Source organism: Dreissena polymorpha, chromosome 1 (genome assembly GCF_020536995.1).
Source record: "Dreissena polymorpha isolate Duluth1 chromosome 1, UMN_Dpol_1.0, whole genome shotgun sequence".
Lineage (NCBI taxonomy): Eukaryota > Metazoa > Mollusca > Bivalvia > Myida > Dreissenidae > Dreissena > Dreissena polymorpha.
This window is the reverse complement of record NC_068355.1, coordinates 60,895,145-60,909,247: the sequence shown is the minus strand read 5'-3', so window position 1 is coordinate 60,909,247 and position 14,103 is coordinate 60,895,145. Positions and strand designations below refer to the sequence as shown.

General features: G+C 32.8%; 2 protein-coding genes across 3 annotated transcripts; both read left to right on the top strand.

Annotated features, from left to right (window-relative positions):
- Positions 1 to 1,239: 1,239 nt before the first annotated feature.
- On the top strand, positions 1,240 to 8,886 carry LOC127831337 (uncharacterized). The gene is made up of 5 exons (XM_052356308.1): positions 1,240 to 1,438; positions 4,466 to 4,944; positions 5,908 to 5,967; positions 6,360 to 6,495; positions 6,694 to 8,886. Exons 1-5 carry the CDS (start codon positions 1,335 to 1,337, stop codon positions 7,025 to 7,027), a joined length of 1,113 nt encoding a protein of 370 aa, XP_052212268.1. The 5' UTR covers positions 1,240 to 1,334; the 3' UTR covers positions 7,028 to 8,886.
- A 1,142-nt stretch (positions 8,887 to 10,028) lies between these two features.
- On the top strand, positions 10,029 to 13,884 carry LOC127851354 (uncharacterized). Of its 2 annotated transcripts, none has more exons than XM_052385206.1 (5): positions 10,029 to 10,102; positions 10,956 to 11,443; positions 11,742 to 11,810; positions 12,278 to 12,458; positions 12,852 to 13,884. In XM_052385206.1, the coding sequence occupies exons 2-5, from the start codon at positions 10,960 to 10,962 to the stop codon at positions 13,282 to 13,284; spliced, it is 1,167 nt and encodes a 388-aa protein (XP_052241166.1). In that variant the 5' UTR covers positions 10,029 to 10,102; positions 10,956 to 10,959; the 3' UTR covers positions 13,285 to 13,884. The 2 variants fall into 2 exon arrangements, with proteins under 2 accessions (XP_052241166.1, XP_052241081.1); XM_052385121.1 differs by having other exon boundaries at positions 12,275 to 12,458.
- The last annotated feature ends 219 nt before the right edge of the window (positions 13,885 to 14,103 follow it).

The following is a 14,103-nucleotide window of genomic DNA, read 5'->3' as shown; positions in this document are numbered from 1 at the left end:
CACGTGTGAAAAGGCTATATTAAAAATTGTTCCAATAGGACCTTTTATATTTAACTACTTGAAGTAAACTACGATGTCAATATTTTTATTCTAAAATGAAAACTACTGTCCACGATTTCAAATTGTACACAGTTATTCCGAAGGTTTGTAAATAAATCCCTGTAAATCCTATACATTGTCAATGTAGATTTTATTTGCAACTAAAATAATTGTTTAACATACCGGTTCGTTTATGACGAACTTGTGATACATGTATGTTTTCTAGTTAAACCTTTCATTCACGTTGAGAATCGCTTTTACAATGGCGAGAATGTTGCACTCTGGGGTTAAAGACAGAGAGAAGATCCAGCAAGTCATGTAAGGTACAACCACACTAAAACAATGAGTTATGTAAATAGAAAAGAAAAAATTAACATAAGATTAGTAAAGAACAATTCTGCCAAGAACAAAAGATCAAAGAGCCGAGCTTGGACGTTTACAGTCAGAATTATTGGGATCAAAAAAAGAACATAATTACTATATTTAAGGCTGATATATCACTGCACAACTTTCTACAAGAAAATGCACCACAACATAGCCGATATAAGCAGAACAGAGAACGAGGCCTCAGAAAGAACAAATTTGGGGTCGACCAATATACTTAAAAATAGAATAATTAAAAATATGAACATGAAACTGTATAATAGATTGCAGAATTCACACAACGAAAGTAAAGACGACTCTTCTGAAACAGCGGTAGAATTAAAAGACGAACGAAGTAAAAAGTAAATCATTACCTTATGTTTATTATTATCGAAAACATCAGAAAGAGATATGCGAAAGCTAAGACATGCTAAAAAAATGTTTAATATATTACTTTTCAGAGATGCAATACGAAGAAAAATCGATATATTGGATATTTTCCCAAAAAGAGACATCGTGATTTTCAAGAATATTAAATGACTTACTCACAGTCAAGCAATAATGTTACAGAATTTTACGAACAAAATGACAACTCATGGGTTATGGCTCGGAAGAAAACATCTAATACAACATGGAGTGACAATCAAATACGTTATTAATTCAGATAAATTCACCAAAGTTGTCATTTTGAAAACACATTTAATATCAGTTTTAGCATTTATTGCTATATGCCCTCTTTGATATAACGACAAATCGAGAAAGATCGCGAGCACCGTTTTCAATACTTCCAATCGTCATATATAATGTGTTGAGTGGGAAGAGACAAATAACTTTATATATATATAAATAGACTGACGAGATCCACAGCGTGTTATCGATTTAAAATTCTCACGCAAGGTTTAAACCTCACGACGAATACATAAACTGTGTAAATGCCTGTAGCGAAACTATATCGCAAGCGCATATATATATGTCCTAGTTTTGATTTGCTACCGTGCTTCAAGCCAACATACGAAATACTGGAAACCCAACTTTGGTATGTACTTTCTTCTTAGAACGTCGGCATTTTTATTTTTTCTAACACATAAAAATGACAATAACGTTCACAAATTATCAAAAGAAAGAAGCTCACTCCTGACTTTGTTTTATGTTGCAGATTAATTTTACTTTCGATTTCCATGAGCTTTACACACGTTATAAACTGTGTAAATTTTCTGCAAATAATTCGGTTTTATCAGTAAATTATACATCTTGAACATATAAACTGTATGAAAATGCCATTGTCAAACGTAACGATTTGAAAGGAGGTATACTAAGAGTGTCCAACAGTGTATTAAACACATACCGCACTTAACCTTTAACCCACACAATCTAATCGAACAAGTACGATAAACAAGACGACACTTATAATATTGTGTTTTATTAGCTTCTGCAACAACATTAAAGTCTGATGGCAAGATTAAATAATCCATTTTAACGATTCGACGTTGAATAATATATCCTTGTTTATTTGTTTTTTTATTATATTGTTTCGTGAAACTTGAAATATTAAGGTGTGTAAACTGTTTATATTTATGACAAGCATTGATGTTTATTTTTCTATATTCCTACAAAAGAATTTAACAAAATGCCATCTCTTTGCATCCGTTCCAACCAACATATGTATTCGTTCCATATCCGTTAACTCTGTTTGTTTAATTACTTACGATGATATAATTAATACAAATTTAAAAGTGTGCGAGGACACCACAAGAACACAGCAGATATTTTTATCTCTTAAAATTGGGTTGTTCAATAAAAAATAATCATAAAGTTAGAGCTTAAGACAAAAACGCTTATTTTATGTATTTTATCACACAGCATGTCTCAAGAACTTGAAGGTTTGCTAATTATGTATAAAGAAATAAATCAAATACATCAAAACTTTACTTTCAAATATATAATATGAGACAAAGTTTAATACAATTATAATCTTTATAAAACTTTCATCTCCCTAGGAAGCAATAAAGTAGGCAATGAAATTTCAGAAACTAGATCAGGTGAATTTTATATCAATTACTTTTATGAAAGATCACCAACTATAGAAATTATATAATTTAAAGTGGGATCACCTCATTGAAACGATAAATGAAAGCATTTAATGTATAAACAGATTAAGGGCTAGCCGAACCTCAAACTTATCTCAAAATTAAGCACAAACCAAAGGCGAAAACGATTAAATTGGATGGGAACTATGCAAACAAAAAAATGAAATAATGAATGCCAAATCGTGAAGGGTTAATTAAATACTACACAGATAAGAATGTATAATGTATAAGTGTCATGAGTATCAGAAAACCTTTACAATGATTCGGGGATATGTTTTAAAGTAATTTGTATAAAAGAGGTATTATCTATCCATCTATGAAACATGACAATACCATTTAGGTGTATACAGTTGACAATGTTTTTTAAACGCAACAGTTTCTGCTAGTACTGAATTACCAATAAAAGGAATTACAAAAGCTTTGTTATTTTACCATTTTTGGGTAATGAGTATCCATCATTGAACATTTGTTGAACAGTTTCTATGTCAGTCGTGTTATTGTGCTTATTTGAATACAGTGTATTCAATACAAGTGTATTCTAGGACATTGTTAACTTTGTTTTAAACTTATCCTTAGGAAAAGTATAACCAAATGTTAATAAAAAACAAATGCGTTATTTGATGTCTATTTAAATGCGTGTAATTTACGTATACACGTATATAGCATAAATATATCCCCACATACACCATATTAGTTTGGTTAGTTTGCGTAAGAGAGTGAGTAAATCATCGGTATAATTTGCTTAATTGAATATACAATAGAATTGCAATAACTCGAGCTGGCGATTTCTTTCTTTAGTTTAACTTTATTGTACGTAAAAACATAACAAAATCTTTGCTTAAGTCTGCATCCATCGAGTAAGTAGCTTCTTTAACTATCTTATTTACTATTCTGGGTCATGTGTTAGTTTGGCGCTCCTTAAAACATGTTTAAACACTGAAGCTTTGCATTCACCAGTCCGTTAGGAAGAACCAGTTGCATTCATGTTTGTGTATTTGTGGGGCTAGTCTTGTCTTGTCTTGTACTTTTATCTCCCACAGTTTGTAAGAGAGAAAGTATCGCGTGTTACAGTGAGGCTACTATTTATCTGAAGTTGTATTTTTATCATATTTATAGCCATCTATGAGTCTTTTATTTAAGACATGAAACCCGTTTCCTATACAATTCATGTCAATACTTGAAACATCACTAACATTTATGTGAAACTCTAGTTGCACTACAGTGTTATAAAGGATTATGTCTAACAAGAGACCCATTTTACTCATAACAAAGGCAGGTTATTATAAATAGGAGCACGTTTACTCATGTAACCAATATACTTGTAAACACACATATTTACACAAACAACTGAACGCAACAATAATTATAAAATGGTTTTGCGTGTTTAATTCTTTATTATTCAAAACTTTTTTTAAAGATTTTTTTCATAAACAAACGCATAGTCTCGATGTATGTCTTTGTCATAGGTTTTATCTTGATGCGTTGTTTACAGTTTTTATTTTTTTTCTTATTTTTCAAAACAAAATCTGGGAACTAATTCTTTACAAATTGAACTTAAATCATATCATTCGAGCCTTAAGTTTCAATCTAGTCCTCAGCGACACTAGATAATTTCAATTTAAATATTAATAAAATACTCAATAATCGGATACATTCAAAGCATCACACTTTTAACTTTCTGGTCATTAGAAATGAAGAGAAATAAAGAAAAACTCAATCTCAAAGTTAATTAAAACCTTTTAAATACATTACATCGCAGATGTAAATATTACGATAATCGTCATCTTATTCAAACATAATTGAGTTGCAAAATAAAAATATGAACGAGAAATAAAGAAAACAACTATAAGATAACATAGAACTTATAATTTGATATAATAATATTTTTTCTTGTTAATTTTGAACACTTGTGTACCTGCTTGAAAATTAAGGTAACCAAGATATCATTTTGCTATTATTCTGTATTTCTGATTTAGGGAAATGACCCACATACAAGGTGATGCTGTCATTATTGTGAACATTGGTCGAGAAGGAAGTGCGACAGGGTCTTTTCCTTATCGTGAAGGGGCAAAGAAAGAAAAAGATAACCTTAAGAAAGTATTTGTTGAGCGTTTTAAGTTTAAACATCTGAATCAAGATATTCTTAACGATGATCTTTCATTGAAAGAATGGCATTGCGGTTTCAGCATAGGCCAGCAAGGCAATACAACGAATTGCAAAAAATGCATCATTTGTCTAATCGCGGCTGAAGCTGACCCACAGTCTAAATATTTCGTTCTTGCTATAACCTCTCATGGTTTCACGAGTGACGGTGAGCAGTTTATATTGATGCGCGACGGGGAGACATTTCTGGCATTAAAAGACGTCATCGCCACTCTAAAGTCCTGTCAGAACCTAGCTGAAAAGACTGTCATTATAAGTATAGAAGCTTGCAGGGCTGCCAGGAACGCAAAAGGTAAAAACACACATAGATATGTAACTATAGATACACGTCAAGTAATGATCTTAGTTTTTCAAATGAAATAGTCGGTATATCATAGTTTCAGAAATAACAAAGTTTTGATAGTCTTGCTTCGTGAGCATATCCGTAAATATATAAAATATAATACATTCAATCATCTTTTCATATTTTCTAATTGTGTTGTTACCTTACTTTTTATGGGATATAGCGAACATAATGTGCTCATGTTGAAGTTCCCTGACTGTTTCGAGCTACGTTTGCGCTTCGGCCGTAATGTTCGCCAGAAAAACTTGTGCCTTCGATTTCTAAAAAAATACTGAAAATTCCTGCAAAAAAACTTGGTATACTGGTATTCCTATAAATGGCAAAGCAATGATTATACGCGTTTTTTTAAACATAGGTCAAATGTAAGGTCACACATGCTGAAGCAGAACTTAAAAATCAAAACTCGAAATGTGCTACAGGTATGATCACGATATTGGTATACACACTAGGTCATTTGTATGTCAATCCCTTCTTCTCGGTTAGTTTGTTTCTTTGTTCAAAAATGTGAAAAAGGTCAAATAATACTCATGTTTATCATGACTGCGAAACTTTAGATACATATTAAAAGCCAATACGGTTCATTTTTCCATTTGATAAATGTAAGATGATTTAGCTAAGCTAATAAGAACTAGTAGCATCAGTATTCTGAATAATTAAACGTTACGTAAGTTTTAATATGATGTACACATGAAACTCAATATTTGCAACATATTTATCTTAATTCGATTATGAAAAAATGGACATTGGGTGGGATTATGAAACAGTGTTGTAATGAAATATCGTATTTACACATGGGCAGCTTAGGATATAATGAAGATAATGCACATGTTGTATTTGATCGGGTTTTCAACGGGTTAGGGATTTCTTTGATGCATGTAAAACTATAAAACCCGTTTGTTTTCTGAAATGCAGACGCTGTTGATCCAGGACTGCAGTTAGTTGTTAAGAAAGGAAAAACTCCCACTCAATTAGGTGCGTACTGTTCATCAAGACAATGTCAACATGCTTTGTGGTGGGCTGTAAACGAACTTCCTATCATCCATAATATCAAAATAAAGAACAAAAATCGGAATATGTACATATGTATACGTTATGTGTAAGTGTGTGTGGTTAGATTCTTGCTAAAGACATAAAAGCATGGTCATTCCAATTTAACTGGCTTTGCTATAATAGTAAGGCTTTCGATTGAATGGAATTGTTCTGTGATATCGCTCTCTAAGTTGGTAATTTTAACGTAACAATAACTGTAAACCAAAATTGCAATAGCGTACGTCATTAGTAATTTCTTATTAAGAATACACAATGCTTGTGTCGACGAATTCTTAATGCAAACTATATAATTATCTCCTGTTTAAATCATCAAGGACATCAAGCGTCCACCAATGTATCAGTTGTACCAACGGGACCAGAGAAATCAACCGACCACATTGCCTTTCTTCTGGACCTTCCAGAAAACTTCGTTGTCATCAATGGAACAACTGCCAACAGACTATCCTACCGGTTAGCAATCGTTCTTGTCTTTTATTAATTCACCATGTTTGAATCTGAACTGTAAGTTCGTGCACCAGTCTTTCTAATTTTAAGTCTTTTTCTGTGTCTAAACTAAAATGATTTGATCTTTTTGTTATAACCTGTGTATAATATTGTTGTATTACGATGCTATCCAACTTTTAACATTTAATTAAAACCCTATTGCAGTGACGTTGAGTGTGGTTCCTGGTTTGAAGACGCCCTTCAAGATGAAATAGAGAAACTAGTGAAGGCCAAGGAAACAGAGACCATGGAAGTCAATTTCTTAAAACTCCTTACAACGACAGCGTGGAATGTTTCACAGCGAGAAGCGGGGTCAGTTACAGGCGACATGTCCAGATTGCGAATAACTCAACCATCTGATTCTTTTCTCGTAACACAAGGCCAACCAGAAATATCTGCCTCTGTCAATGTTGTCGCCGACCGTTGTGCCACTCCAGGTTCAAAATGCTGCATACAGATTGTACATCGCCTCACGAAGCCAATCAAGCTTAGATTGTAGATTAAATATGTTGTTAGATGTGCCGCACACATATTTTTGAATACTGAATTATTCTATATTCACTCATAGCACAATCAAAAATTGTGTTCACCAAAGGTAATAGTCCCCTACCGGTTTCACCGGAGGGGACTTATGGTTTGCGTTCTGTGTGTCCGTCAGTCCGTGTGTCCGTAAGTACGTGTGTCCGTAAGTCCGTGAGTCTGTCACACTTTTCTGGACCCTGCGATAACTTTTAAAGTTCTTAATATGTTTTCATGAAACTTGTTATATAAATATATGGCAATATGGACACTATGCACGTCATTTCATTTTGTTCCTACGTCAAAAATTCTGGTTGCTGTGGCAACAAATATATATATATATAAATCTGGCAATGGTGGAGCCGGTAGGGGACATATATTGCTTGGCAATAGTCTTGTTTTGTTTGATTTATTATTTATTAGGGATTGAAATCACCGAAAGCTTACAACATTTACTTTTGAAAAGGATATTGTAAATATACACTTTAATTTCTTGTCATAGAGTATGATGTTGAATTACAAAACGATTCTTGTTAAACTGATATTATAAATTTTAATTAATTGTATCAAAACTGTCTTGTTGAATGTTAGCACCAGATTTTTCTTTTAATATAAGTTGCAATTATGAGTTTGATTTGTTTGATAGGACATGATATACAATACCGTTAAATTTATGAATGGAGTTTCGATTCACTAATTTTCGCGGAGGTCTGCCTTCTGCGCTTTAATGCGCTCCCGCCATTGCGCGACTGTATGACCATCGCGAATATTTATCGACTTTACGATTAGTTAGATGGTTCATCCCTATAAAGGAGTTCACCGTTCTCAATATTTCCTATAGTTGAATGTTTGAGTTAATAAGAAAGTGTAGCATTTGTATCGTATTCAAACTTTGTAATTTTGTTTTTATAGTTGAAATAAAAATATCCAAATGAGTATACGAACACCAATTTTGCTAGTGCTTCACATTTTAAAATACGTTAACAACTGATATGTTAACATTTTGGCTACATTTATTCGTAATATTTCTCTTTGTTCTGCCTTAAACCAGAAAGATTGCTTACATTTACAACCGCACGTTCTTAACGTGGAATGGGCGTTTTTTAATAGGTTGTAGTTCCGAGAACCAACCTTTACGTCTGTAAACATATTTGTATTTATGGCTACAAATGATTTTAAAAATTAATATTATGATACATTGAGCGAAGACTTCGCGCGCACCATTTTGGATTTTAATTTTAAGACGGAATTCAATAAACAAAAAATTATCAGTCTGACATGATGTGATAAACATATCTGGGTTACGTTTAATGGATTATTCATATTAAAACTGGTCCACTTGTGAAAACTAGGTCATAACTACACATTCGTTTAAGAAACTATGACGCATTGTGTCTGTCATGCAGGCATGATATTTTGTATTTTTACCATGACTGTGCCTGAAGCTTACACAAACCCGTTGTTGATGTCTTGTAATTTGATGCAATAGTGTTGTATACACGCATTAACGTTATAACTGTGTGCTTTGTGATGGTAGTTTTTTCACTTTACACTTTTACCGTAAATACCGTACATGGTCATGCTTTAGTTCGTGATTTTATATGATAAATCACAATCTCATGAATATTACATATGCAATTAAAATTTAAATGTATATTCCTTGAGAATATGTGAATATTGCATATTTTGTTTTATAGGCTGTGTACAGATGTTATCATTGTGTGGCAAATATTGTTATCTTTGATATTTTAACCGATATGTATTTCTATTCAATTATTATGCTATCATGTTGTTAAAAACTATGAGATGTATCACGTTAAATAAAAAAATAAAAATTGAGTACCCATGTTTAAATAGTGTATTTGCATATTTGATCTCCTTCAATGATCTTCCACGTTGAAACCACAGCACACTGTTAAGAACAGACAGGAACAGTCTGCAAACACCATTGGCGTTAAAATGAGTATGGAATCATGCTATAAGTTTTAAATATACATGTTGATCGTGTACGTGACTTGGCACACCTTATAATATGTACTGTGCGTTTCATGTGTATTGCTTATAGTATATATGCATGGTAAGCACATTAAGTACATGTATTGTAACATAAATACCTTTCGACGTGTTCGAAATGAACATGAAGTGAAAATCTAACTTCATCAGATGGAGAAAAACTTTTTTTAATCCTTCATTAATGATAAGGAGTATTGTCTTTGACTCTCTTGTTAGAAGCGCCTTATACTAAATAAAGATAGTATAGGCATCTCACATTTAGGCTAAGAGAAAAGAACTCTTCATATACGAGTATTATTTATAATCTCCTGGTGGTAAAGTTTCAAAAAATAACATTAAAAAAAAAATATTGCGTAATACTATAACCATGTGTTGATATCTGGAATGAGTTATGCTATAACACATGTAGAAGGGTCCAGTAAAAAGAGAACTTATACTGCCTTGCAATACGATCCAACATTGATAGCCACGCGGTTGAGTGTCTGTCTGATTTCTTATCGGAATGCCTTTGGTTCCAATTGAAGTCGGGGATTTTCTGGTTGGGGTACATTGGCGACCAAAGTAAAAAGAACAGATTTTGTGTCCGACGTCCCTCGGATGTCGTTGCATTAGGCTATTCATGAAAGAATTTCGGAATTGGAGAGGGGGGGGTAGTAGTATGTTCGGTAAGAGGAACTTATACTGACTTGCTTTATGAGCTTACTTTTTTTGCGACGCAGAAGAGTCTGTCTGATTTTGAAACGGAAGGTGCCGGGTTCAATCCTCATTGTGGTCGAGTAATTTTCTGGCCGGATTACACACATAACGCTTTATCAGAAATGGCATAAACTTGATTAAAAGAGAATAATAATGACATTGATTTGCGATATTTCTTTTTTATCGCAGTTATCAACTCGCGCAACAATTTTCACTGAACGACGATTGCATAAGCTGGTAATGTGCCTTTAATGTAACCAAAAACTGCGTATGCGCATTTACTGTTCTAGTTTCGATTTCGCCACTACGTTTAAACGAACAACGAAATTGTGGAAACCCAATATTGGTATGTTCCTTTTCTTAGCATCAGGGATTTTGCATTTGGCTTCTACATATACAGTTTATATACAAATTACTAAGTTTTAAAAGTTTAAGTATCTTTTAACAGCATTATATATATATATATTGAGTTTTTACTTTCGATTTCCATTGACCTTACATAAATTATTACTTTAGTCTTTGCAATATATAATTATGAGAAAATATCATTATTATATTCCAAAATTGACAGAACAAATGTACTTTAAAATTACAATAAATAAACAAAGGGTGGTATAAAATAAGGTAAACGAATAATATCTAAAAATTAAACAAAAACATAACTTCCTTGATCTTTAACCCTTAAATGTATTTAAAAATACATCATCATTAAACGCAAACAAAATAATATTCTACAAGTAATCAGTATTTCTTCATTATTATAAAACATGCAAATAAGATAAGGTTTTAAAGTTTGTGGTCGGGTGTAAATATTCACGGTTCATTGGTAATAAATTGCCCACTTAAATATTGTATTCGCGTCACTGAATTTAGACGTTGAAAGATTGTTAGGTCATTGTGTTATATCAAGCTTATGTATGTATTGGATTAAGGTTTTCTACTTTGAAATGTATTTTTTTTTACCACGACCGTCCAACATAATGTAAGTTATCTCTTTGTGTGTGTTTTGTTTATATATTTAATTTGTTAAACACAATAATTATGGCGAATGCTACGATACACATAAAAATTTAGTAATTAATTAACTATGGTTTAATTGCGTATACGGTAGTAGTGTTTGAGTAATACAGTAGTTAGCATCCAACACAACATTACCGAATCTGAACTTTTCAATATTCTTATACTTAAATTGTATTCAGGGACATGGCCCGCAAACAAGGTGATGTTGTGATAAGTGTCAATGTTGGTAAAGAAGGCGATAAAGACGCCAAATTTCCTTATCGCAAAGGAGCCGAGAAAGAAAAAGCCAACCTTGAGAAGGTATTTGTTGATCATTTCAAGTTTGAATATCTGAATAGAGACGTTCTTAACGATGACCTATCGCGGACACAGTGGGACCATGACTTGGATGAGGTGAGAATGGACCCGAACAGGAGAACCAACTGTGACGGAAAATGCCTCAGATGTCTAGTCGAAAAGAAAGCAGACCCGAAGTCTAAATATTTTGTGCTTGCTTTAACCTCACATGGTTACACAAGCGATGGTGAACTAAATATTTTAATGCCCGGCGATAACTCCTTTCTAGCACTAACAGATGTTATTATGACTCTGAAGTCATCGAAGAAATTAGAGGAGAAGATAGTCATTATTATTGTAGATGCTTGTAGAGTTACCAGAGATGAAAAAAGTGAGAACATTTTCTTTTTGAATTTGAATGTTTAACAGATATAGAACTTTTACTCAACCATTAAACGTTTTTAGCGTCGGTTTTTGTTTAAAGGATTCGTATTATAATATTATTCAATTATCAGTTATAAATAGACATAACTTAACTTGCTTTTAGTTAAAATTAAAGTAAAGATCAGAAGTATCATTTGAAGAAACAATATTACATATCACAATACGTACCTTGTTTTAACTACCCCACGATGTATTGCAGTGTTTGCTGAAATAAGCGACTAACCACGAGTGTTTTTACGTTACAGGCACTGAAGACCCAGGCATATCGGTTGTTTGTGCAATAGATACACCACCAAACGTCTTATCGGGTGCTTGTATGTCCTCTTTCAACAACATTCACTGACTTTTTTTCGACCGCTGTGTTTATTTTGAAGATTTCTAAATGTATGAGTATAATACAAAAAGTGTCATAGTTGAACAACTTGAAATACATCACATGCAAATTAATTGATTATCTAATCGTATCTGATACAAGCTGAATTTGCTGTACATGTTTCAGTTTATACAATGACATCAAAAGCTTCGGTTAATAATTTGGTGCACCTAGAATAGTGCATGGCACTTCTGTACTTGTATAACAATATCCGCTAATGCACAACGTGTAAAATATATAAACGAATATAAATAGTATATGTTCCTACAAACATCATTACAGAATTTTATAAGCATAATCTTAATGAAGGAACACGTGTCCTCTACACAATAATCTATATAATTTTCATCGAGTGTAATAATTCTTATATTCATCGTGTGCAATTTATATCATTTCTTAAATTAGTAGATTCACATAGATTTGGTGAAATCCCCGCTCAGACAAGTGGTCAATCAGGAATGTCAATGACCAATCTAAGAGTTCTCCCAGCTGAGCACGAAAAGGAAAGCAACCAGCTTGGCATGTTATTTGACCTTCCAGAGAACTACATAGTAATAAATGGGACAACGGCAAACAGACCATCCTACCGGTAGGAAAATACATATTATGTCAATTTATTAATCAATCGATTCGTGCTTATAGACTCATGCTCATCGACTCATTGATTTCATTATTTTTCGATTGATTGACTCATTCCATATTGGTTTTGATATATTAATTCATCAATTTCTTCTCTTATGTTGATTGTTGACTCAATGTTCGCATGTTTGTTTGAATGCATGAATGAATAATAAATAAATAAATGGTTGATTGATTGATTGATTGATTGATTGATTGATTGATTAACATGTTAACAATGTCATAATCAAAAGTGCTTTATCATGAGTAAAAAAATGTGAACAATTCTTCATTTAAACAAACTAATCTTGGATACATTTTAATAGTGTGTATCAATTCAATTATAACTAATATCATGTTGCAGTTGCCCAATAAAGGGCTCTTGGTGTGAAGACGCTCTTGTTGAGGAGGTACAGAAATATGTGAACGCAAAGCAGACAGAAACAACAGAGGTCAATTTCCTACAACTTCTTACAAAGACCAACCAGAACGTGGCAGAGCGCGAAGTGAGATCACCCACCGTTCAGACCACAGCAGCAGATGCTATAGCTAAAAAGGAGTTGGCAAAAGGAAATACCATTATGCAAGTTGAAGGAAGACTGGAATGTCCGCAACTACCGGTAGATGTAACACACACGGCAGCTGGTGTGAAGGGAGCGGAGACACCGTGTCTTTCTCATGAAACAACAGCCACTGCCTCTACTAATGTTGTATCTGACCATGGAGCAACGGTGGGTTCAAAATGTTGCATACAAATCGTACACCGCCTCACGGAGACGATCACGTTTAAGTTGTAAACGGAGTAGGAATTCGACATGATAAGCTGTTTAGAATATATATAATAAATAACAATAGTAAAATTCCAAAGTGACCAAGTATCTGCGAGAAGCGCTGGCCCTTTATTTAAGTAATGTGATAAATTATCTTAAGTTGCTACGTCATATATTGAGGACATGACAGAAATTAAAGGCATCGATTGAATAAAGTGTAGACCAAGACCAATGGTGTCTCTCGCCGGGCTTACTGAAACAAGCAGAACATCCTCAATCTGCGCAGAAAGCGTTAAATATTTTATTAAATTTATTTTCTTTCATTTTAAACGAAACTCAACTAGAACTAACACGTAGATTGTTGTTTCTAAAAAACGAACAAATTTTCTATTCCGGAGTCTTCTTGCTCACAGGCAAAAACTTGAAATAACACGAGTTCTAAGTGTTTATGACTAATGTCTCGCGGTTAGATTTAGGGATCGATTATGGCTTATCGATTTAAAATAGCAACGAACATATATCATTCCAAAAAATCTTAGTCTATTTAGGAAGGACGGTCTTCAAAAGGTGGTTTCAGTCCAATATAAAGTGTTTTATTATTTAACTATATATACATATTGCATTCTCAAGAACAATATATATATATATATATATATATATATATATATATATATATATATATATATATATATATATATATATATATATATATATATATATATATATATATATATATATATGTATATATATATATATATATGTGTGTGTGTGTGTGTGTGTGTGTTATTTACATGCGCGCGTGCATGCGTGTGTGTTTGTTTTGTGTATTACAAAGGTGGTTTCCGG

What these genes read in the sequence shown, in the direction of transcription:
- LOC127831337 (XM_052356308.1), top strand. Translation starts at nt 1,335, where the DNA reads ATGCCTGTAGCGAAACTATATCGCAAGCGCATATATATATGTCCTAGT. An exon ending in ATACTGGAAACCCAACTTTG is followed by an intron (nt 1,439 to 4,465) that starts GTATGTACTTTC and finishes TTTCTGATTTAG; the next exon opens with GGAAATGACCCACATACAAG. An exon ending in AAAAACTCCCACTCAATTAG is followed by an intron (nt 5,968 to 6,359) that starts GTGCGTACTGTT and finishes TAAATCATCAAG; the next exon opens with GACATCAAGCGTCCACCAAT.
- LOC127851354 (XM_052385121.1), top strand. Translation starts at nt 10,960, where the DNA reads ATGGCCCGCAAACAAGGTGATGTTGTGATAAGTGTCAATGTTGGTAAA. An exon ending in AAACGTCTTATCGGGTGCTT is followed by an intron (nt 11,811 to 12,274) that starts GTATGTCCTCTT and finishes TTCTTAAATTAG; the next exon opens with TAGATTCACATAGATTTGGT. An exon ending in GCAAACAGACCATCCTACCG is followed by an intron (nt 12,459 to 12,851) that starts GTAGGAAAATAC and finishes ATCATGTTGCAG; the next exon opens with TTGCCCAATAAAGGGCTCTT.